Source organism: Macaca fascicularis, chromosome 15, assembly GCF_037993035.2.
Source record: "Macaca fascicularis isolate 582-1 chromosome 15, T2T-MFA8v1.1".
In the NCBI taxonomy this organism is placed as follows: Eukaryota; Metazoa; Chordata; class Mammalia; order Primates; family Cercopithecidae; genus Macaca; species Macaca fascicularis.
In genome coordinates this window covers 12,258,607-12,282,964 of record NC_088389.1, presented here as the reverse complement: position 1 = coordinate 12,282,964, position 24,358 = coordinate 12,258,607, and the positions used below count along the sequence as shown (strand labels likewise).

At 52.5% G+C, this 24,358-nt stretch overlaps 1 protein-coding gene across 4 annotated transcripts; it reads left to right on the top strand.

Moving 5' to 3' along the window:
• Window positions 1–6,358: 6,358 nt before the first annotated feature.
• On the top strand, window positions 6,359–24,279 carry PRRT1B (proline rich transmembrane protein 1B). Of its 4 annotated transcripts, none has more exons than XM_074016239.1 (6): window positions 6,359–6,455; window positions 8,654–8,811; window positions 11,181–11,282; window positions 18,980–19,452; window positions 20,488–20,631; window positions 22,474–24,279. In XM_074016239.1, the coding sequence occupies exons 5-6, from the start codon at window positions 20,500–20,502 to the stop codon at window positions 22,621–22,623; spliced, it is 282 nt and encodes a 93-aa protein (XP_073872340.1). In that variant the 5' UTR covers window positions 6,359–6,455; window positions 8,654–8,811; window positions 11,181–11,282; window positions 18,980–19,452; window positions 20,488–20,499; the 3' UTR covers window positions 22,624–24,279. The 4 variants fall into 4 exon arrangements, with proteins under 4 accessions (XP_073872340.1, XP_073872342.1, XP_073872341.1 ...); XM_074016241.1 differs by having other exon boundaries at window positions 20,366–20,631; XM_074016240.1 differs by having other exon boundaries at window positions 11,104–11,282.
• Window positions 24,280–24,358: the final 79 nt, after the last annotated feature.

The following is a 24,358-nucleotide window of genomic DNA, read 5'->3' as shown; positions in this document are numbered from 1 at the left end:
TGGCGGGTGCCTGTAGTCCCAGCTACTCAGGAGGCTGAGGCAGGAGAATGGCGTAAACCCGGGAGGTGGAACCTGCAGTGAGCTGAGATCCGGCCACTGCACTCCAGCCTGGGCGACAGAGCAAGACTCCATCTCAAAAAACAAACAAACAAACAAAAAAAACAAAGACATCAAAATGTTTTGTAGGGGCCTGTTGCAGTGGCTCATGCCTGTAAGCCCGGGACTTTAGGAGCCTAGGCAGGCGGATCACTTGAGGCCAGGAGTTAAAGAGTAGGCTGGCCAGCCAGGCACTCACGCTTATAATCCCAGCACTTTGGGAGGCTGAGGCAGATGGATCATCTGAGGTCAGGAGTTCGAGACCAGCCTGGCCAACATGGCGAAACCTCGTCTCTACAAAAAATACAAAAATTAGCCAGGTGTGGTGGCGAGCACCCGTAATCCCCAGCTATTAGGGAGGCTGATGCAGGAGAATTGCTTGAACACAGGAGGCGGAGGTTGCAGTGAGCTGAGATCGTGCCACTGAACTCCAGCCTGGGTGACACAACTAGACTCTGACTCAATAAAAAAATAAAAATATTTTGTAGAGGCTGGACGCATTCGCTCACGCCTGTAATCCCAGCACTTTGAGTAACCAAGGTGGGTGGATCACTGGAGTCCAGGAGTTAAGATCAGCCTGGGTAACACAGGCACCAAACCCACCTCTACGGTTATTCCTGGTGGTGCTCACCTTGACCACCTGGCTCCAGTGCTGTCTGCCAGGGTTCTTGGCTGTAAACTCTCGGATTCACACGAGTACTGAATTCTGCACATGCGTGGTCCTGAAAGTGAGTACCCCTTACATTTTGCATCTCAGGACCTCACTGGTCTCACCATAGCCCTAGTCATGCTCTTTTCTATTTGTTCTATCTGCACTTGAATTGATGTCTCCTCTTTTTTCACTTCCTCATGGGTTCATTGAAAATTGTTTATGGTTCCATTTATCCCCTCTATTACATTTTTTTTTTGAGATGGAGTCTCGCTCTGTCGCCCAGGCTGAGGCTGGGGTTCTGTGGAGGGATCTCGGCTCACTGCAACCTCCGCATCCCGGGTTCACGCCATTCTCCTGCCTCAGCCTCCTGGGTAGCTGGGACTACAGGCGCCCGCCACTAAGCCCGGCCTATTTTTTGTATTTTTAGTGGAGACGGGGTTTCACCGTGTTAGCCAGGATGATCTCGATCTCCTGACCTCGTGATCTGCCCGCCTTGGCCTCTCAAAGTGCTGGGATTACAGGCGTGAGCCACCACGCCCGGCCAACGTTATTATTGAGATCTTTTCAATAAAAATCTGGTGATTGCCCTAGAGTTTACAACATATGTATTTAATTAATCTGTTTATCTTCAAATAATGTTCTATTGCTGGTGCATAGTGTAAGAGCTTCACAGGAGTGCAGCGCCAACGCCTCCCATCACTTTTCTACTGCGTCACATAATTAATGAATTAATTTTTTTTTTTTTTTTTTTTTTTTTTGAGACGGAGTCTTGCTCTGCCTCCCAGGCTGGAGTGCAGTGGCCGGATCTCAGCTCACTGCAAGCTCCGCCTCCAGGGTTCACGCCATTCTCCTGCCTCAGCCTCCCGAGTAGCTGGGATTACAGGCGCCCGCCACCTCGCCCGGCTAGTTTTTTGTATTTTTTTAGTAGAGACGGGGTTTCACCGTGTCAGCCAGGATGGTCTCGATCTCCTGACCTCGTGATCCGCCCGTCTCGGCCTCCCAAAGTGCTGGGATTACAGGCTTGAGCCACCGCACCCGGCCATGAATTAATTTTTTGAACAGGGTCTCACTCTGTCTCCCAGGCCGGAATGCAGTGGCTCAGTGTGATCTCAGCTCACTGCAGCCTCTGCCTCCCACACTCAGGTGATCCTCCCACCTCAGCCTCCTGAGTAACTGGGACTATAGGCACATACCACCATGCCCAGCTAATTTTTGTATCTTTTGTAGAGACAGGGTTTTGCCATGTTGCCCAGACTGGTCTTGAACTCCTGAGTTCAACCAATCTACCTGCCTCGGCCTCCCAAAGTGTTGGAATTACAGGCATGAGCCACTGTGCCTGGCCTAATTTATTTTTTAGTATGCTATAAACACAAATAAATTCCTACTAGTTTTGCTTTAGTGTTTTTTTTTTTTTTTTTTTTATTTTAGATGGAGTTTTGCTCTGTTGCCCAGGCTGGAGTGCAGTGGCATGATCTCAGCTCGCTGCAACCTCTGCCTCCAGGGTTCAAGCAATTCTCCTGCCTTAGCCTCCCAAGTAGCTGGGATTACAGGCGCCTGCCACCATGCCTGCCTCATTTTTTATTTTTATTTTATTTTTTATTTTTAGAAGAGATGGGGTTTCACCATGTTGGCCAGGCTGGTTTTGAACTCCTGACCTCAAGTGATCTGCCTACCTTGAGCTCCCAAAGTGCTGGGGTTACAGGCGTGAGCCACTGCACCTGGCCTTTGCTTTAGTTTTTTTATTTCTTCTGCCTGAATGAACTCCCTCTGTTGTTTTTGTTTTGGATGAGAAATTACTTTTCTTTTTAAAAAAGAATTGTAATAGACTTTATCTTTTTAGAGCTGTTTTAGGTTCACAGAAAAATTGAGCTGATGGTGCAAAGATTTTCCCATATACTCCCTACCACCCCCAGAGGCACAGTCTCCCTCATTTTCAACACCCCACACCAGAGTGGAACATTTGTGGCAATTGGTGAACCTATATGGACTCACCATTACCACCAGTGTCCATCGCTACATTAGAGCTCACTCTTCATATACATTCTATGGGTTTGGATAAACTTATAATAACATGTATTCACCATGATATTATTATTATTATTATTGTTTTTGAAATGGAGTCTCACTCTGTTCCCCAGGCTGGAGTGTGGTAGCATGATCTCGTCTCACTGCAACCTCCACCTCCAGGGTTCAAGTGATTCTCCTGCCTCAGCCTCCTGAGTAGCTGGAATTACAGGCGCCCACCACCACATCTGGCTAATTTTTGTATTTTTAGTAGAGATAGGGTTTTGCTATGTTGACCAGGCTGGTCTCAAACTCCTGACCTCAAATAATCCGTCCACCTCGGCCTCCCAAGTGTTGGGATTACAGGCGTGAGCCACTGCGCCCAGCCTATAGTATTATACAGAGTAATTCCACTGCCCTAAAAATCCTCTCTGCTATTCATCTCTTCCCCTCCCTAACCACTGTTCACTGTTCATCTTCCGTAGTTTTGCTTTTTCCAGAACATCATCTAGTTGAAATCATACAATACGTGGCCTTTTCAGATTGGTTTCTTTCACTTAGCAACACACATTTAAGGTTCTTCCATGTCTTTTCATGGCTTGATGCCACAAATGTGAAATGTTTTTCTTTTATTTTTAAAGAAGTTTTTTAAATCTTTTTTTTTTTTGAGACGGAGTCTCGCTCTGCCGCCCAGGCTGGAGTGCAGTGGCTGGATCTCAGCTCACTGCAAGCTCCGCCTCCCGGGTTTACGCCATTCTCCTGCCTCAGCCTCCCGAGTAGCTGGGACTACAGGCGCCCGCCACCTCGCCCGGCTAGTTTTTTGTATTTTTTAGTAGAGACGGGGTTTCACCGTGTTAGCCAGGATGGTCTCAATCTCCTGACCTCGTGATCCGCCCGTCTCGGCCTCCCAAAGTGCTGGGATTACAGGCTTGAGCCACCGCGCCCGGCCAAATCTTTTTTTTTTTTTAATGAGATTTTTACTGGGTATAGAATTCTGAGTTGACAGTTTTTTTTTTTTTTTTTTTGTTTTTTCCTCACTTCAAAGACGTCACTCATTGTCTTCGGGCTGGCATAGTTTCAAACAAGATGTCTGCTGTAATTCTTCTATTTTATTCCTTTTTCTTTCTTTTATTTTTGAGACACGGTCTTGCTCTGTCACCCAGGCTGGAGTGTAGTGGTGTGATAACAGTTCACTGCAGACTTGGCTTCCCCAGTTCAAGTAGTCTTCCCATCTCAGCCTCCCATCTGGCTGGGACCCACAGGCACACCACCACATCTGGCTTTTTTTTTTTTTAACTTTTTGTAGAGATGTGGTCTCACCATGTGGTCCAAGCTGCTCTTGAACTCCTGGACTCAAGCAATTATTTTGCCTCAGCCTCCCAAAGTGCTGAGATTGCCACATTGATGGGTGAGCCATCACACCTGGCCTCAATCTTTCCATTGATAATTCCATTTCATTCTGACTCTTGATCTGGTGGATAAAACTGACTTTGTTTCCTATGGACATTTACAGAATCTGTCTTTGCTGCTAGAATCTTGCAATTTCACAATCACGTCCCTTTGGAGGGTATTCTCCCCAGTATGCTGGGCCCTCAGTGACCTCTTTCCATCTGAACACTTGTGTCCTTTAGTTCTGGGAAATTTTCTTGAATTCTTTTTTTTTTTTTTTTTTTTTTTTGAGACAGTGTCTTGCTCTGTCACCCAAGCTGTAGTGTAGTGGCATGGTCTCAGCTCACTGCAACCTCTGCCTCCTGGGTTCAAGCAGTTCTTATGCCTTAGCCAACCAAGTAGCTGGGATTACAAGTGTGTGTCACCCCACCCAGTTAAGTTTTGTATTTTTTATAGAGACAGGGTTTCGTCATGTTGGCCAGGCTGATCTTGAACTCCTGGGCTCAAGCAATACACCTACCTTGGCCTCCCAAAGTACTGAGATTATAGGCGTGAACTACCATGCTGGGCCTCCATTGGAATCTTGTCAGCTTGGATGGGGGTCATGTCCCACCAGAGTAGTTTTACATTTGCTTTGGATGGGTGCTCTTTCCTAGAGCCAATTTTGTTTTAATGACAATTTTTAGGGTAGGGGCATCTAGATTAGCAGATAGGCTGACTTTGAACTCCATATTCATGTGAGGAACAGGCCCAGGGCTACAACTCTCAGGGAGATTTTATTTCCAGAATTCACACTGGGTCACACCAGCTTCCTTCTCACCCCTATGGGCCACGGGTAGATTTTGTTTTCTGTTCATTTCTCTTCATCCCAACTCCCTGCTTCCCAGACCGGGAGGGAAAGCAGGGAACTCAAGCCCTAGACTCTGAGACCAAAGCACCCAGGGCTGTTGCACACTTCCTGGGCATATCTGTCCCTCTATCTTCATTGCTGGTCCCTGAGGATTCTCTTGGCTACCTGGAAGCTCAGCTATGAACATGAAAGGCTGTCTGGCATGCTGGTGTTGTGTCTCTAGCATTTCCACGTGGTTGGACTGGGACCTGCCTCAGATTCTCCGGTCTGGCACACTTCAGAGAACAGAAGTCCCACACAAATGGTTTTTAAAAGTCAAGATATTTTGGCCAGCCATGGTGGCTCATGCCTGTAACCCCAGCAGTTTGGGAGGCTGAGGCGGGTGGATTACGAGGTCAGGAGATTGAGACCAACCTGGCTAACATGGTGAAACCCTGTCTCTACTAAACATACAAAAATTGGCCAGGTGCGATGGCTCGAGCCTGTAATCCCAGCACTTTGGGAGGCCGAGACGGGCCGATCACAAGGTCAGGAGATCAAGACCATCCTGGCTAACACGGTGAAACCCCGTCTCTACTAAAAAAAAAATACAAAAAATTAGCCGGGCAAGGTGGCGGGCGCCTGTAGTTCCAGCTACTTGGGAGGCTGAGGCAGGAGAATGGCATGAACCCTGGAGGCGGAGCTTGCAGTGAGCTGAGATCTGGCCACTGCACCCCAGCCTGGGCGACAGAGCCAGACTCTGTCTCAAAATAAATAAATAAATACAAATACAAATACAAATACAAAAATTAGCCAGGCTTGGTGGCGGGCGCCTGTAATCCCAGCTACTCAGGAGGCTGAGGCAGGAGAATTGCTTGAACTCGGGAGGTGGAGGTTTCAGTGAGCTGAAATGGCACCACTGAACTCCAGCCTGGGCAAAAGAGGGAGACTCTGTCTTAAAAACAGAAATGAGAGATTTCACATTAAAACCTACGTTTCTGGCTTCTTTTGCTGGAAAATTAAAAGAAAGCTACAGCCGCCGTGACTCCCCTCCGTGCAGGTCACATCCGCCCAGCTGTGGTGTCCGGTTGCCCAGGTCCCCACCACTCCTCATTGTCTCATGCTGCCCCGCTGGCCTTGCGGGCACTCTCGTGTGCCACCCTGACTTCTCTAGTCCGCCTGGCTGGCTCCCCCTCCTACCCCAACCCGTCCAGCCCTGCACAGCACCGCGGAGCCTCCATCAAGCCTGTTCTACCCAGGCAGGAAGGGAGGCAGGTCCGGCGGAGCTCAGGGCGCGAGGGAGCGACTGTTGACCCAGCCGTGGGCAAACAAGGCGATCAATTATTAACCGGCCGCGCTGCAGGCACCAGGAAACCTGAGCCTGCGGTGCAAGCCGAGCCAGCCCGACGGGAGGCGAAGGGCCAGGGAGTCGCGCAGCCCCTGCAGCCACCGCGGGCTCAGACCATGGAGGCAGGAGCTGGAGGGGTAGGTGCTGGCGGGGCAGGTATGGCTGGGCAGATGCCTGCAGGGCAGGTGCTGGTGGGACAGGTGCTGGCGAGGCAGGTGCAGGCGGAGCAGGTGCTGGAGGGGGTGTAGGGGGTAGATAACAGCGGCGGCTGCTGGAGGGGCAGGTGCTGGTGGGGCCGGTGCTGGAGGGGGTTTGGGGGTAGATACCTGCGGGCCCGGTTCTGGAGGGGCAGGGATCAGAGGGGCGGGCCCAGGCCCGGGATTGTGGTGCCCCGGAAGCCGGCAGCAACAACATGGGGGAGAATGTCCGGCCCAGGACACCCCACCCGGAGCCAGGGTGGGGAGGGCTGGGAAGCTGCTGTGGAAAGTTCGGGAGCTCTGGGGGCGCTCCTGTGGGCGAGCCAGGGACGGGGCCGTGGCAGTTCATTCTCTGCGCATTTTGCCCCCTCCCGCCCCGTGTCCCGCCTCTAGCAGCTCCGCTCACCGCGGCCAGGCTGAAGCCCTTGCAGCAGGGGAGTGGGCGACCCTGGCCAGGGCGGGCTGGAGATAGAGCCTGTAGTGGGGAGAACGAGCTGGGAAGAGACCCCACGGGCTAATTCGGGGACGGAGAGCTGGAGACAGGGACCGAGAGGGGTGGGGTGGGGGCAGAGCTGGAGACAGGCGTGGACGCGGGTGGGACTCGGCCAAGGCTGGGACCAACTAGACGTCGCCCATCCCCAGGTGCCAGGCGCTGAAAGGGGCGGGAGACAGGGAACCGAGACCTCGTCCTTACCCTGGGGAGTCTCTGGCTGGCAGGAGGCAGTGGGGCGGTAGCAGTGGGACCCCTGCAGAGTCCCGCGCACTCTCTGCCCCCGCATCCCCCAGCGCGGCGGAGCTCCAGAGCCCAGGGATGAGGTGCACCCAGTCCCATTTGCAAGAAACTCCGGGAGATGCTGGAGGGCTGACCCCTCCCGCCCCCGCCCCGCCCTCCAGGACCTCCCCCCAAATCCTCAAGCACTTGCCCGGCGGGGAGCCCGGATCCCCCTTCCCAGCTGGAATGCCTGGTGGAGGCTCTGGTGTCAAGAACCTGAGAACCCACCCGAGGCCCCGCCAGGCAGCGCCGCCAGCAGGTTTATTTACTCTGGGGCTCTATCTCCGCGCCATCGGGCCAGGTATTTGCCCTGGCGGGATCCAGGGAAACTGCGGTTTTTGTTTTGATAGCTGGGGCAGGGACAGCATCGCAGAGAGACCTGTTTCGAGTGGAGAGCTGACTCGCTGAGACCCACGTTTCCTGCTGGCAGCGTGGGTTCCCTCATTAGTAAATGGGGAGCATAAAAACGAAAGAACACCAGAGGATGACCCGGGTTACGGAAGCAAAAGCTCTCAGAGCAGAGCCTGGCCTCATGTTCGCCTTTTTTTTTTTTTTTGAGACTGAGTCTGGCTCTATTGCCCAGGCTGGAGTGCAGTGGCACGATCTCGGCTCACTGCAACCTCCTTCTCCCAGGTTCAAGGGATTCTCCTTCCCAAGTAGTTGGGATTACAGGCGCCCAATGTCAGGCCTCTGAGCCAAAGCTAAGCCATCATATCCCCTTTGACCTGCACGTACACATCCAGATGGCTGATTCCTGCCTTAACTGATGACATTCCACCACGAAAGAAGTGCAAATGGCCTGTTCCTGCCTTAACTGATGACAGTACCTTGTGAAATTCCTTTTCCTGGCTCATCCTGGCTTAAAAGCTCCCCCACGGAGCACTTTGTGACCCCCACCCCTCCCCGCCAGAGAACAACCCCCTTTGACTGGAATTTTCCTTTACCTAGCCAAATCCTATGAAACCGCCCCACCCAGGGGCGGGGGGTGGTGGCTCAGGCCTGTAATCCCAGCACTTTGGGAGGCCCAGGCCGGTGGGTCACGAGGTCAGGAGATTGAGACCATCCTGTTTAACACTGTGAAACCCCGTCTCTACTAAAAATACAAAAAATTAGCCGGCGTGGTGGTGGGCACCTATAGTCCCAGCTACTCAGAAGGCTGAGGCAGGAGAATGCCTGAGCCCGGGAGGCGGAGCTTGCAGTGAGTCAAGATTGCACCACTGCCTAGTCTCAAAAAAAAAAAAAAAAAAAAAGGCCCCACCCCTATCTCCCTTCCCCGACTCTCTTTTTGGACTCAGCCCACCTACATCCAGATGATTAAGAAGCTTTATTGCTCACACAAAGCCTGTTTGGTGGTCTCTTCACACAGAAGAGAGTGAAATTTGGTGCTGTGACTCCGGTCGGGGGACCTCCCATGGGAGATCAATCCCCTGTCCTCCTGCTCTTTGCTCCGTGAGCAAGATCCACCTACGACCTCAGGTGCTCAGATCAACCAGCCCAAGGAACATCTCACCAATTTTAAATCGGGTAAGCGGCTTCTCTTTTTTTTTTTTTTTTATTTTGAGACGGAGTCTTGCTCTGTAGCCCGGGCTGGAGTGCAGTGGCCGGATCTCAGCTCACTGCAAGCTCCGCCTCCCGGGTTTGCGCCATTCTCCTGCCTCAGCCTCCTGAGTAGCTGGGACTACAGGCGCCCGCCACCTCGCCCGGCTAGTTTTTTGTATTTTTAGTAGAGACGGGGTTTCACCGTGTTAGCCAGGATGGTCTCGATCTCCTGACCTCGTGATCCGCCCGTCTCGGCCTCCCAAAGTGCTGGGATTACAGGCTTGAGCCACCGCGCCCGGCTGCGGCTTCTCTTTACTCTCTTCTCCAGCCTCTCTCAGTATCCCTCAATCTGTTTCTCCTTTCAATCTTGGTGCCACCCTTCAATATCTCCCTTCTCTTAATTTCAGTTCCTTTCCTTTTCTGGTAGAGACAAAGGAGACGCGTTTTATTCGTGGACCCAAAACTCAGGCCCGGTCACGGACTCGGGAAGACCGTCTTCCCTTGGTGTTTAATCAAGCGGGGACGCCTGCCTGATTGATTATTCACCCACATTCCATTAGTGTCTGATCACCGCAGGGACACCTGCCTTGGTCATTCACCCACATTCCCTTGGTGGCAAGTCAATTGCGGGGACTTTGGCAAACTCAAGCACATTGCAGCCCAGGGCTGCTCAGCCAACCCCTTCTCTCCGTGTCTCTACCCTTCTCTTTAAACCTGCCTCCTTCACTATGGGCAACCTTCCACCCTCTCTTCCTCCCTCTTCTCCCTTAGCCTCTGTTCTCAGGAACTTAAAACCTCTTCAACTCTCGCCTGACCTAAAATCGACGTGTCTTATTTTCTCCTGCAACATCGCTTGACCTCAATACAAACACGACGGTGGTTCCAAATAGCCAGAAAACGGCACTTTCGATTTTTCCATCCTACAAGATCTAGATAATTCTTGTCGTAAAATGGGCAAACGGTCTGAGGTCCCTGACGTCCAGGCATTCTTGTACACATCGGTCCCTCCCTAGTCTCTGTTCCCAATGCAACTCGTCCCAAATCTTCCTTTCCCTCCCGCCTGTCCCCTCAGTCCCAACCCCGACCGTCGATGAGACTTTTGAATCTTCCTTTTCTACAGACCCATCTGGCCTCTCCCCTCCTCCACAGGCTGCTCCACGCCAGGCTGAGCTAGGTCCCAATTCTTCCTCAGCCTGTGCTCCCCACCCTATAATCCTTTTATCGCCTCCCTTCCTCACAGCTGGTCTGGCTTACAGTTTCGTTCCGCGACTAGCCCTCTCCTACCTGCCCAGCACTTTCCTCTTTAAAGGGTGGCTGGAGCTAAAGGCATAGTCAAGGTAATGCTCCTTTTTCTTTACCTGATCGCCCCCAAATCAGTTAGTGTTTAGGCTCTTTTTCATCAAATATGAAAAACCCAGCCCAGGTCATGGCTCTTTTGGCAGCAACGCTTAGACGCTTTACAGCCCTAGACCCTAAAAGGTCAAAAGGCTGGCTGGGCGCGGTGGCTCACGCCTGTAATCCCAGCACTTTGGGAGGCAGAGGCGGGTGGATCACGAGGTCAGGAGATCAAGACCATCCTGGCTAACACGGTGACACCCCCTGTCTACTTAAAATACAAAAAATTAGCCGGGCGTGGGGGCGGCTCCTGTAATCTCAGCTACTCAGGAGGCTGAGGCAGGAGAATGGCCTGAATCCGGGAGGTGGAGCTTGCAGTGAGCCGAGATTGAGCCACTGTACTCCAGCCTAGGTGACACAGCGAGACTCTGTCTCAAAAAACAAACAAACAAACAAACAAAAAGGTCAAAAGGCTGTCTTATTCTCAATATACATTTTGAGACTCTGTCTCAAAAAACAAACAAACAAAAAGGTCAAAAGGCTGTCTTATTCTCAATATACATTTTATTACCTAATCCACTCCTGACATTAAATAAAACCCCCACAATTAAATTCTGGCCCTCAAACCCCACAACAGGACTTAATTAACCTCACCTTCAAGGGGTACAATAATAGAGTAGAGGCAGCCAAGTAGCAATGTATTTCTGAGTTGCAATTCCTTGCCTCCGCTGAGACAAACCCCAGCCACATCTCCAGCACACAAGAACTTCCAAATGCCTGAACCGCAGCTGCCAGGGGTTCCTCCAGAACCTCTTCCCCCAGGAGCTTGCTACAAGTGTCGGAAATCTGGACACTGGGCCAAGGAATGCCCGCAGCCCGGGATTCCTCCTAAGCCGTGTCCCATCTGTGTGGGACCCCACTGGAAATCGGACTGTTTTTCAGTTTTTCAACTCACCTGGCAGCCACTCCCAGAGCTCCTGGAATTCTGGCCCAAGGCTCTCTGACTGACTCCTTTCCAGATCTTCTTGGCTTAGCGGCTGAAGACGGACGCTGCCCAATCGCGTTGGAAACCTCCTAGACCATCACGGACGCCGAGCTTCCAGTAACTCTCACAGTGGAGGGTAAGTCCGTCCCCTTCTTAATCAATACAGAGGCTACTCACTCCACATTACCTTCTTTTCAAGGGCCTGTTTCCCTTGCCTCCATAACTGTTGTGGGTATTGACAGCCAGGCTCCTAAACCTCTTAAAACTCCCCAACTCTGGTGCCAACTTGGACAACATTCTTTTATGCAATCTTTTTTAGTTATCTCCGCATGCCCAGTTCCCTTATTAGGCGGAGACATTTTAACCAAATTATCTGCATTTTAACTAAATTATCTGCTTCCCTGACTATTCCTGGACTATAGCCACATCTCATTGCCTCCCTTCTTCCCAACCCAAAGCCTTCTTTGCGTCTCCCTCTTGTATCTCCCACCTTAATCCAGAAGTATATCATGCACCCCTTACCATCCTATTAAAGGTTAATCACCCTTACCGCGCTCAATGCCAATATCCCATCCCACAGCACGCTTTAAAAGGATTAAAGCCTGTTACCACTCACCTGTTTTTAAGGCTTCTAAAGTCTATAAACTCTCCTTACAATTCCCCCATTTTAGCTGTCCAAAAACCAGACAAGCCTTACAGGTTAGATCAGGATCTGCGCCTTATCAACCAAATCGTTCTGCCTATCCACCCCGCGATTCCAAACCCATATACTCTCCTATCCTCAGTACCTCCCTCCACAACCCATTATTCTGTTCTGTATCTCAAACACACTTTCCTTCCTATTCCTTTGCACCCTTCATCCCAGCCTCTCTTTGCTTTCACTTGGACTGACCCTGACACCCATCAGGCTCAGCAAATTAACCTGGGTAAGGCTGCACAGACATCCCCCATTACTTCAGTCAAGCCCAAATTTCTTCCTCATCTGTTACCTATCTTGGCATAATTCTCTGACGCGGGCCAGCCCCTCCACACCTGTGGGTGTTTCTCGTCAGGTGGGACGAAAGACCGAGAAAGGAAATAAGACACACAGAAAAAGTGTAGAGAAAGAACCGTGGGCCCAGGGGACCGGCGCTCAGCATACGGAGGACCCACGCCAGCACTGGTCTCTGAGTTCCTTCAGTATTTATTGATCACTATCTCTACCATCTCAGAGAGGGGGATGTGGCAGGACTATAGGGTAATAGTGGGGAGAGGGTCAGCAGGAAAACATGTGAGCAAAGATCTCTGTGTCATAAATAAGTTTAAGGAAAGGTGCTGTGCCTTGGTGTGCACGTAGGCCAGATTTATGTTTGACTTTACGCAAACATCTCGGTGCATTAAAGAGCAGTATTGCTGCCAGCATGTCTCACCTCCAGCCATAAGGCGGTTTTCTCCTATCTCAGTAAATTGAACATACGTTCTGGTTTTACACCGAGACATTCCATTCCCAGGGAGGAACAGGAGACAGATGCCTTCCTCTTATCTCAACTGCAAAGAGGCCTTCCTCTTTCACAAATCCTCCTCAGCACAGACCCTTTACGGGTGTCGGGCTGGGGGATGGTCAGGTCAGGTCTTTCTCTTCCCACCAGGCCATATCTCAGGCTATCACATGGGGAGAAACCTTGGCCAATGCCTGGCTTTCCTGGGCAGAGGTCCCTGTGGACTTCCGCAGTGCACTGTGTCCCTGGGTACTTGAGACTGGAGAATGGCGATGACTTTTACCAAGCATACTGCCTGCAAACACTTCTTTAACAAAGCACAGCCCTAAATCCATTAAACCTTGAGTCAACACAGCACAGGGTTGCAAGCACAACCATGTCTCTGCAAGCACAGGGTTGGGCTAGGGTTACAGATTAACAGCATCTCAAGGCAGAAGAATTTCTCTTAGTACAAAACAAAATGGATTCTCTTATGTCTACTTCTTTCTACATAGACACAGTAACAGTCTGATCTCTCTTTCTTTTCCCCACAATTCTCATGAAAACACACATGCTCTCCCTGCTGATCATGTCCGGCTAATCTCTCAAACCCCAATCCCTTCTACAAAACAACAACTTCTTTCCTTCCTAGGCATGTTTAGTGCGGTCAGAATTCTTTTTTTTTTTTTTTTTTTTGAGACAGAGTCTCGCTTTGTCACCCAGGCTGGAGTGCAGTGGCCGGATCTCAGCTCACTGCAAGCTCTGCCTCCCGGGTTCACACCATTCTCCTGCCTCAGCCTCCCGAGTAGCTGGGACTACAGGCGCCCGCCACCTCACCCGGCTAGTTTTTTGTATTTTTTAGTAGAGACGGGGTTTCACCGTGTTAGCCAGGATGGTCTCGATCTCCTGACCTCGTGATCCGCCCGTCTCGGCCTCCCAAAGTGCTGGGATTACAGGCTTGAGCCACCGCGCCCGGCCGTGCGGTCAGAATTCTTACACAACAGCCGGAACCACGCCCCGTAGCCTTTCTGTCCAAACAACTTGACCTTACTGTTTTAGCCTAGCCCTCATGCCTGCATGCAGCGGCTGCCACTGCTTTAATACTTTTAGAGACCCTCAAAATCACAAACTATGCTCAACTCAATCTCCAATCTTTGCTGGCAGGGCTATGCTGAACCTCCTTGGGCACGCTGTAATTGGATGTCCTGGGTTCTCCCAATTCTTAGTCCTTTAATACCTGTTTTTCTCCTTCTCTTATTCGGACTTTGTGTCTTCCGTTTAGTTTTTCAATTCATACAAAACTGCATCCAGGCCATCACCAATCATTCTATATGACAAATGCTCCTTCTAACAACCCCACAATATCACCACTTACCACAAAATCTTCCTTCGGCTTAATCTCTCCCACTCTAGGTTCCCATGTCGCCCCTAATCCCGCTTGAAGCAGCCCTGAGAAACATCGCCCATTCTCTCTCCACACCACCCCCTAAAAATTTTCACTGCCCCCACACTTCAACGCTGTTTTGTTTTGTTTTTCTTATTAATATAAGAAGACAGGAATGTCAGGCCTCTGAGCCCAAGCTAAGCCATCATATCCCCTTTGACCTGCACGTACACATCCAGATGGCTGATTCCTGCCTTAACTGATGACATTCCACCACGAAAGAAGTGCAAATGGCCTGTTCCTGCCTTAACTGATGACATTACCTTGTGAAATTCCTTTTCCTGGCTCATCCTGGCTCAGAAGCCCCCCCACTGAGCACCTTGTGATTCCCCACCCCTCCCCACCAGAGAACAACCCCCTTTGACTGGAATTTTCCTTTATCTACCCAAATCCTATAAAATAACCCCACCCAGGAGCCGGGTGCAGTGGTTCACACCTGCAATCCCAGCACTTTGGATGGCCGAGGCCTGTGGATCACGAGGTCAGGAGATCTAGACCATCCTGGCTAACACGGTGGAACCCCATCTCTACTAAATATACAAAAAAGAAATTATCCGGGCGTGGTGGCGGGCGCCTGTAGTCCCAGTTACTTGGGAGACTGAGGCAGGAGTATGGTGTGAACCCGGGAGGCAGAGTTTGCAGTCAGCCAAGATCACACCACTGCACTCCAGCCTGGGCAACAAATCGAGACTCTGTCTCAAAAAAAAAAAAAAAAAGATTATTACTATGATTTATCTTCGCTTTACAGATGAGGAAATGGAGGCACAGAAAGTCTGTCACATGCCACGCCTCCCTTTTGGGGAGGACAAAGTCTCACTCTGTAGCCCTGGCTGGAGTACGGTGGTTCGATCACAGCTCACTGCACCCTCCTGTGAGGAAGCCACAACATCTGGCCAAGTTTGTTTATCTTGACCTCATGGAGCATAGTTATAATGGCTGCTTTTTCTAGAAATTCCAATATCAGGTCATCTCAGGGTTGGCATCTGCTGACTGTCTTTTCCTTTGAGCATTGGTCACGTTTCCACATTTGTATGGCGAACCATCTTGGATTGTGTCCTGGACATTGTGAATAGTATTGTTTCACGTGTCCGTGTGAAGAGACCACCAAACAGGCTTTGTGTGAGTAACAAGGCTGTTTATTTCACCCGGGTGCAGGCGGGCTGAGTCCGAAAAGAGAGTCAGCAAACAGTGGTGGATTATCATTAGTTCTTATAGGTTTTGGGATAGGCGGTGGAGTTAAGAGCAATGTTTTGGGGGCAGGGGGTGGATCTCATAAAGTACATTGTCAAGGGTGGGGAGAATTATAAAGAACCTTCTTGGCCAGGTGCGGTGGCTCAAGCCTGTAATCCCAGCACTTTGGGAGGCCGAGACGGGCGGATCACGAGGTCAGGAGATCGAGACCATCCTGGCTAACACGGTGAAACCCTGTCTCTACTAAAAAGTACAAAAAACGGCCGGGCGCGGTGGCTCAAGCCTGTAATTCCAGCACTTTGGGAGGCCGAGACGGGTGGATCACGAGGTCAGGAGATCGAGACCATCCTGGCTAACACAATGAAACCCCGTCTCTACTAAAAATACAAAAAAATTAGCCGGGCGAGGTGGCGGGCGCCTGTAGTCCCAGCTACTCGGGAGGCTGAGGCAGGAGAATGGTGTAAACCCGGGAGGCGGAGCTTGCAGTGAGCCGAGATAGCGCCACTGCACTCCAGCCTGGGCGACAGAGCGAGACTCCGTCTCAAAAAAAAAAAAAAAAAAAGTACAAAAAACTAGCCAGGCGAGGTGGCGGGCTCCTGTAGTCCCAGCTACTTGGGTGGCTGAGGCAGGAGAATGGCGTAAACCCAGAAGGCGGAGCTTGCAGCGAGCCAAGATTGCACCACTGCACTCTAGCCTGGGCTACAGAGCGAGACTCCATCTCAAAAAAAAAAAAAAAAAAAAGAACCTTCTTAAGGGTGGGGGAGATTACAAAGTACATTGATCAGTTAGGGTGGGGCAGAAGCCACAATGCTGGAATGTCATCAGTTAAGGCTATTTTCACTTCTGTGGATCTTCAGTGGCTTCAGGCCATCTGGATGTATAGTGCAGGTCACTGAGGATATGATGGCTTAGTTTAGGTTCAGAGGCCTGACGAGTATGTTGTGTAGATTCTTAGTCCTGTTACAGTTCCCCTGGAGAAAGTGGGTTTGTTTGGTTGCAGCAGGCAATCAGCCTGGTTCGTTTCAGACCACAAGTTCTGTTTCACCTTCTATGAGTGGCATTTCCAAACTCGGGTCAGTTCTCAGAGTTTTTGTTAGGCTGGTCTGGGTTTGTCTCCTGCACATGCAGTTCAGGGGGAGACCGAGACTTGGGTGAATTCGTTCTAGGGAGTCCAACCATCCCAGTTTGTTTGGGACTAAGGAGTTTCCCAGGATGTGAGATTCTCAGTAGTAAATCCGAGAAGGTCCTGGGCAGACAGTGATAGGGTGGTCACCCCAGGTCACACACAGAATCAGGGGACCCCCTTTCTCCAGCTCTGTCTCTTCTAGGTCTGCCCCCATCTTCTCACTCTGCAGAGAGTGGGGAGCCCTTTCCTTTCCTGGTCCATCTGGTCAGAAGGACAGCGTTTCTACTGGACTTTTAGTCTCCTGTTCTGATCCTCCAGTGGGGGTCTGCTGCTGGTGCTCTGTGCTGCCAGGGCAATGAGAGGGGAAAAGCAGGGAACTCACCCCCTCGAAGTCCATTTCTCTACGTTTTTTGTTTTGTTTGTTTTGTTTTGTTTTGTTTTTTGAGATGGAGTCTCACTGTTTCCCAGGCTGGAGTGCAGTGGCGTGATCTCGGCTCACTGCAACCTCTGCCTCCTGGGTTCCAGCAATTCTCCTGCCTCAGCCTCCTGAGTAGCTGGGATTACAGGCATGTGCCACCACGCCCAGCTAATTTTTTTTGTATTTTCAATAGAGACAGGGTTTCACCATATTGGCCAGGCTGGTCTCAAACTCCTGACCTCAAGTGATCTGTCCGCCTTGGCCTCTTGGGAGCCACCGTGACTGGCCCATTTCTCTAAGGTTTTTTTTTTTTTTTTTTTTTTTGAGATGGAGTCTCACTCTGTAGCCCAAGCTGTAGTGCAAAGGTGCAATCTTGACTCACTGCAACCTTCGCCTTTGGGGCTTCAGCAATTGTCCTGCCTCAGCCTCCCAAGTAGCTGGGACTAGAGACATGCGCTACCCACACGTGGTTAATTTATATATATATATATATATATATATAGCAGAGACGGGGTTTCTTTATGTTGTCCTGGGTGGTCTCAAACTCCTAAGCTCAGATGATCCACCCGCCTCGGCCTCCCAAAGTGCTGGGATTATAGGCGTGAGCCACCGCGCCCGGCCATTCTCTAAGCTTTGACTCCACTCCACAACCTGCCTGCTTTTGTTTGCTTTTCAGTGACCTTAGATGGTTCCTTTTTGTATTTTGTCTAGACTTTTCAACTGTCATCAGCTGGAGAGATAGGCTTTTAAAAAATTGTGCTAAATACGTATAACATACAATTTATCATTTGAACCACTTATAAGTATGCGATTCAGTGGCATTAAGTACACTCAGATTGTTGTGCAAGCATCACCACCATCTTACCTCCGGAACGCTTTTTCATCTTCCCAAACAGAAACTCTATACCCATGAAACACTAACTCCCCAGTCCCAGCCCCTGCTAACCTGGAGAGAAAGGTCTTTAAAGCTTCTGCTTACAAAATGTTTGTCAATGCCCCATTGTCCAAAGCAAGTCACACGGCCAAGCCCAGATCCAAGGGGTGGAGAAACAGGGAACATCACAGATAAAGGTGTGGAGGTATAAACAGCGTGGCAGGTGTATGGGGTGCGGGGGCCATGAGTGAACCCCTGGCTGCTGGGAGGGGGTTGAGGCAGGACGTGCCAGGGGCTCAGCATTCCCTGACACTGGGATCACTCTGGCAAGGATCCCTGCTTCTACCCGTGGGGGACTTTAGAAAGGGTCCGCCCACCCCCACTGAGATGTCTGTGTGATGTCTGTTTCACTCATCCCTCTGCCTTCTATAACCCTTAAGGACACTTAGGAAATGGACTTCTAAAGCCAGACCCCTGGCTCTGGGCTGCCCACTTCTGCTGTGAGGCCTGAATGCCCACCTATGTCAGGGGAGTCCGCTCTGCGATTCTCTCCCAGGGCCTTCCTTGCACGCTTGCCTGAGGCCCTCTGGTGCTCAGCTGGTCGGGATGCTCTCAGGAGGTGCAGCGGACCTTAAGAATTTGTTGGGACCTGACCAGGCACCACCACGGCCTATCTTTGGGTGGTGAAGGCCAGGGCCTGGGTCGGCAGCAAGGCAGCTGGGCAGCTTTGAGGCTCTGAGTCCTGGCTTCAAACTGCTGGGCCCTGTGTATTCTGGTGCCCATTCTCTTGGTGCCTCAGTGTGCATATGGCCCTTAGTGACCTCCTGGCTCCACCATGTTACTCTAGCTACAGTTTGGCAGCTCCTGGGCACCTCACCCCTCCCCTACAACTCCAAGCCAAGAATATAATTGGTTCAGCTCATCTCAGGTAGGCATCCCCTTCTTTGGAGGTGTATCTCAGGACAGCCAATCAGGGGCTTCCCTGGGCGGATTCTCCTTTTCTGGTCCAATTAGCTTTGACATAAAGGCCTTGGGGGCAAAACTACCTCCCAATAGAGGCCATCTGCCAAGGAAAGGGGGTGGGGCAGTGTGGGGAGGGGCGGGGCCAGCAGCCTGGGTTCCCACCCAGATGAGTCGTTCAGTCTGTGTGACCCTAGCAAGGCGGGTGGCCCCTCTGGGCCTGTTTTCTAGTCCCTTTGGGTCAAGATCCGATGAGGCCCAGCTGCAGAGGGCTGGGAGCTTGGTTTGTGGGAGCTTCGGGACCAGGGAGGTCCCACCCAGCCTGGTGGCCTCTTGCTTACTGCCGCTGCCATTTCCTTCCAGGGTCCGACACGAAAGGGGGCGGCAGCCCCGCCACCCCTGAGGACCCCCGGAGTCCCCCAAAGCCCGCCGCCCCCGAGGATCCCCAGATTTCCGCCCAGCCCGCGCTGCCGCAGCTCCCGCGCCGCCCGCAGCCCCTGGACGAGGATGGGGCGCCCAGCGAGGACGGGGCCGCGGGGGGCAGCGAGCCCACACCAGAGGACGCCCCGGCCCAGGCGGTGGGCGAGGCCGGTCCGGCTTCCAAGGCGGCGGCCAGCAGCGCCCCACACATCGGCTTCGTTGGGGAGCCCCCGCCCTACGCGCCCCCGGACCCCAAGGCCGCGCCGCTGCTGTACCCGCCCTTCCCGCAGGTGCCCGTGCTCCTGCAGCCCGCGCCGTCTGCGCTCTTCCCACCGCCGGCTCAGCTCTACCCGGCCGCGCCCACGCCACCCGCGCTCTTCCCGCCGCCCGCCGGGGCCACCTTCCCCTTCCCCTTGGTGAGTGGCGGCCGCCCTGGGCACGCTCCCCTCCGTGCTGTCTGCGCGTGGTCGGGGGCGCCCATGCGGAGGGCGAGAGGTCACTTCTGTCCTTGCAGAGGAGGAAGCGCCACCTTGGCCTGGGGGCGGGCGAGTCCTGGCGGCTCCTTAGAGGTAGGGGCGTTTGAGTGGGGTTTTGGAGGATGAATGGGGGGCTAAGGCAAAGAGAACGACAGGCACCCTGGGCAGAGCGCACCGCACAGGCGTGGAGGGGCCGAGACTGGGCGTTCTGGGGATGGTGGAGGCTTGTTTGGCTTGGTAGGGAGGGGAGGAAGGTGGGACCTGTGGTGAGGGACCCCAGAAACTTTGGGTAGGAGGTGATTTGATTAGATGTGCTTTAAAAACAAAACAGTCCGGGCGCGATGCCTCATACCTGTAATCCCAGCACTTTGGGAGGCCAAGACGGGCAGATGGCTTGGGCTTAGGAGTTCCAGACCAGCCTAGGCAACACAGTGAGCCCTCATCCCTACTGAATGTAAAAATAATTACCCGGGCGTGGTGGTGCACGCCTGTAGCCCCAGCTATTCATGAGGCTGAGGCAAGAGGATTGCTTGAGCCAGGGAGGTCGAGGCTGCAGTGAGCCGAGATCACACCACTGCACTCCAGGTTGAGTGATAGAGCAAGTCTCTGCCTCCAAAATAAAAATAAAAATAAAACCAAACAAAAATCCTGGGCTGACTGTGGGGGAAAGATTGGAGGTCCCCCAGGAAGGGGTGGCAAGCCCAGTAAGGACGATGAAATATCACAGAGGCTGGACCCTGGACTGAGCCAACTGCAGAGGGCAGGACTGAGGGCTCAGCGGGACTCAGTGGCCAGGGGTGCAAGAGGGAGAGGGCAGAGGGGCACCCTGACCCAACCCCTCCGTGAATTGCAGCCTCAACGGGTGGGGACTTGAAGACTGAGTGAGAGAACCTGCACGGCCTGGCTGGCCTTCTCACTCACTCTGCTGTCCAGAGGTTGGGCCAGTTCCTCACCACTGTGGCTCTGCCCCCACAGTACAATGGCCCCATGGCTGGCATGCCAGGCCCTGTCACGGTCGAGCACAGGCCCCTACCAAAGGACTATATGACGGAGTCAGTGCTGGTGACCCTTTTCTGCTGTCTGCTCACCGGCCTCATCGCCATCGTCTACTCCCACGAGGTAGGTGTGGGGGCGGCCCTGGGCACAGCCTCTCCTAGCACGCAGCCATTGGTGCCCCAGTGGGTCCACAGAGCCCCTTTTCCAGCAACACGGTCTCTAGCGTCTCTCCCTCTGGAGGGGGTAGGGAATTGGGAAGTCAGAGCCTAATTGTGGGGTCCTTGCCCCTCCTGTCTCTGCCCCCAGCTACTCAAAATGTGCTGTGGAATGTTTGGCCAAAACAATTCACAGTAAAGGTGTGAATGACTGATAAGTCCCATGCTGCCCATTCCAGTGGGGGTTTGTGTTTTAAAGGGGGTACAATCTGCTCATTCATTCCTATGCTCATCTAATCTATCCATCCACTCCATCTCTCCAACTCTCCGTCTCCCTAGCTCCCCATCCACTCACCCACCCATTTATCCACCCATCCACCATCTCTCTCTTTTTTTTTTTGAGACAGACTCTCGCTCTGTTGCCCAGGCTGGAGTGTGGTGGCGCCATCTTGGCTCACTACAAGCTCTGCCTCCTGGGTTCACGCCATTCTCCTGCCTCAGCCTCCCCAGTAGCTGGGACTACAGGAGCCTGTCACCACCCCCGGCTATTTTTTTTTTGTATTTTTAGTAGAGACGGGGTTTCACCTTGTTAGCCAGGATGGTCTCAATCTCCTGACCTTGTGATCCGCCCGTCTCTGCCTCCCAAAGTGTTGGGATTACAGGTGTGAGCCACCGCGCCCAGCCCATCCACCATCTCTCTAGCCTCCATCCATCATCCATCCATCATCCATCTACCATCCATCTACCATCTTCCATCCACTCACCCCACTATTCATCCATCTGCCTACTCACCCACCCACCAATCCCTACCCATCCATCCATCCCTCCATTCATCCATCCATCTACTCATCCATACACCCACTTATCACCCATCGTCTCTCTAGTCTCCATCCATCCATCCATCCACCCACCCATCCATCCACCCACCCATCCCTCTATCCATTCATCTATTTATTAGGCCCTGGGAATTCAAAGATGCCAATGTGATGACACTCTAATAGAGACAGAAGCAGGGCTGGGTGCGGTGGCTCACGACTGTAATCCTAGCATTTTGGGAGGCCGAGGTGGGTGGATCACCTGAGGTCAGGAGTTCGAGATCAGCTTTACCAATACAGTGAAACCCCATCTCTAGTAAAAATACAAAAATTAGCCAGGCATGGGGGTGGGCACCTGTAGTCCCAGCTACTCGGGAGGCTGAGACAGGAGAATCACTCGAACCCAGGAGGTGGAGGTTGCAGTGAGCTGAGATCGCACCACTGCACTCCAGTCTGGGAGATGGAGCAAGACTCTGTCTGAAGAAACAAACAAACAAACAAAAGCAGGCAAGCCTCTGGGGGCCTATGCTCAAGGCTGACCTGGTCTCAGCCCTGGCTTCACTCTGCTGTTGAAGCCCCCAGCCATAAGCAGAAGGCAGCTCTCAGGACAACTCAGAGGTGGGACTTGAGAGGCTGCTGCCTGCTGGTGAATTCTGGCTCCACCATTAGTGGTGTGCCCCCGGGTAGGTCACTTAACTTCTCTGAGCCTTTGTTTCCACATCTGCAAAGTGGGGTCAGCCTCAGGGCTGCTGCAAGGATGGTAGAGGTTGAAGCTGAGGGCATCCGTCAGTGCTGAGCGTGACAAGCACCTGATGGCTGGCGGCCGCCACTGCCTTCACTCCTGCCCCCTTTTGAGCTGTGGGCCTGGCAGGTCCCTGACCTTTTCAGTGTGTCAGTTTCTCAAGTTTATGGAATTGGGCCTGGCCCTCAGTCGCACTGGGAGGGAGTGGGGGCTCCCTGTTCGCTCCTACCACCCCCTCCCTGTCTCGTTGCAGACTCGTGCAGCCCTGGGCAGGGGCGACCTGGCCCAGGCCGAGGAGGCCTCGCGGAAGGCCCGCTCGCTGGTGCTCTTCAGCCTGCTCTTCGGGGTCTTCGTGTCCACCAGCTGGGTCATCTACGTGGTGGTGGCTCTCTACCTTCCCTGAGGCTGTGACTCCTGTGGGGATGCCGGATGCCGGGATGCACAGGGATAACTGGCCGGGCCAGACCCTTTCTCTGCTGGTGGCCAGCTCTCGCCTGCAGAGGCCTCAACTGACTTGTGGCCAAGCCTCAGCCTCCTCAGCCCCCACAGGTGGCCCACTGGAGCCTCAGTCAGTGTCCTAATCCAAGGTGTCTCCAGAGCCTGACCCCAGCCGTGGGACAGGAGCCCACCAGAGGCCCATTTCCTAGGTGCCTCCTCTCAAGGCCTTCGTGGGACTCCTCTTGCCTTCATCTGTGCCCTTGGGAGGCCACTGTAGGGACCAAAGCCTTCACTGTCTTCAGAGCCATCTGGAAGGACACCGCAGCCTCCACCCCCTGCCCAACCTCCGGCCCAGCTTAGGTGATCGGGCTGCCAGTATTACCTTTCCCTGTGGGAGAGTGGAGTATGGTGGCTCCTGGCTGGTTGTTCCTCTATCTCTTCCCCGTCCCAGGAGACAGGGTCCCTCATGCTGACCCTACATCCAGAAACCAGGGCCACAGCGTCTGGTCAATCAACAGAAAGTGACACCCCGTGCAGGGCTTCACATTGCTACTTTGGGGACACTTCCTGGCTCTCTTCCAGGGCCCACGGCAACATCTGTCCACAGCTGGGCTCCAGGACACCCTACCCACCCCTCTCTGAGATGCTGTTGGCATAGAGGCAGTGCTGGCAAGAACCACCAAATGAGAGAGGATCAGCCGGGTCCTTGTTTGATGAGGGACACCTGATTGGGGAGCACTTGAACCAAGATCCCTCCACCAGCCTGTAGAGCTGTACCTATGACCCTGGCATCAGATGCCTGGTACCCCAGTCCCATTAGCTGTGGTCCCAAGAATTACCCTGCATTTTAACAAGATTCAAAACCACTGCAGATGCTGGGTGAGGTGGCTCATGCCTGTAATCCCAGAACTTTGGGAGGCCAAGGTGGGTGGATCATCCGAGGTCAGGAGTTCAAGACCAGCCTGATCAACATGGTGAAGCCCTGCCTCTACTAAAAATACAAAAATTAGCCGAGCATGGTGGCAGGCGCCTGTAATCCTAGCTACTCGGGAGGCTGAGGCAGGAGAATTGCTTGAACCTGGGAGGCGGAGGTTGCAGCGAGCTGAGATTGTGCCACTGCACTCCAGCCTGGGTGACAGAGTGAGACTCCGCCTCAAAAATAAACAAACAAAAAACCATTGCAGAGAGAGAAGAGGAAGGGGACCCCCAGCTGAGCCATACAAGATTGACAGCTCAAGCAAAATCGTTTGGTTTCAGGGCAGCCACCGTGTGCTACTTACAACTCTGGCACCAGGGGCTGAAACAGGAGAGTGGCCCAGCCCAGCCCAGTCCCTCCTCCAGAAAGCTGGAGAGGCAGGCATGAGGAAATACGTGATGAGCAGCCTGGAGACTGTGGATTTTGGTTCAGTAACCAGGGCCCGAGGTTCTGCATTTCTAATAAGCTTCCCAGTGACGCCGAAGCTGGTACTCAAACCAATAGCTAAGTAAGTGGGAAATTATCAAAACTACTAAAAGACATTAAAACCAGGATCATGACATGGATGCCCCCGGTGTCTCTATTCGACATTGTTGTGAAGTTCCAGCTAATGCAAAAAATAAAGTGAAATTTCTAGTAAGAAAACTAGAAGAGAAAATTATTACCTAGCTAGACTATCCAAGAGTCAATTAAAAAAACATGAAACTAGTAAGAGAGATAACTC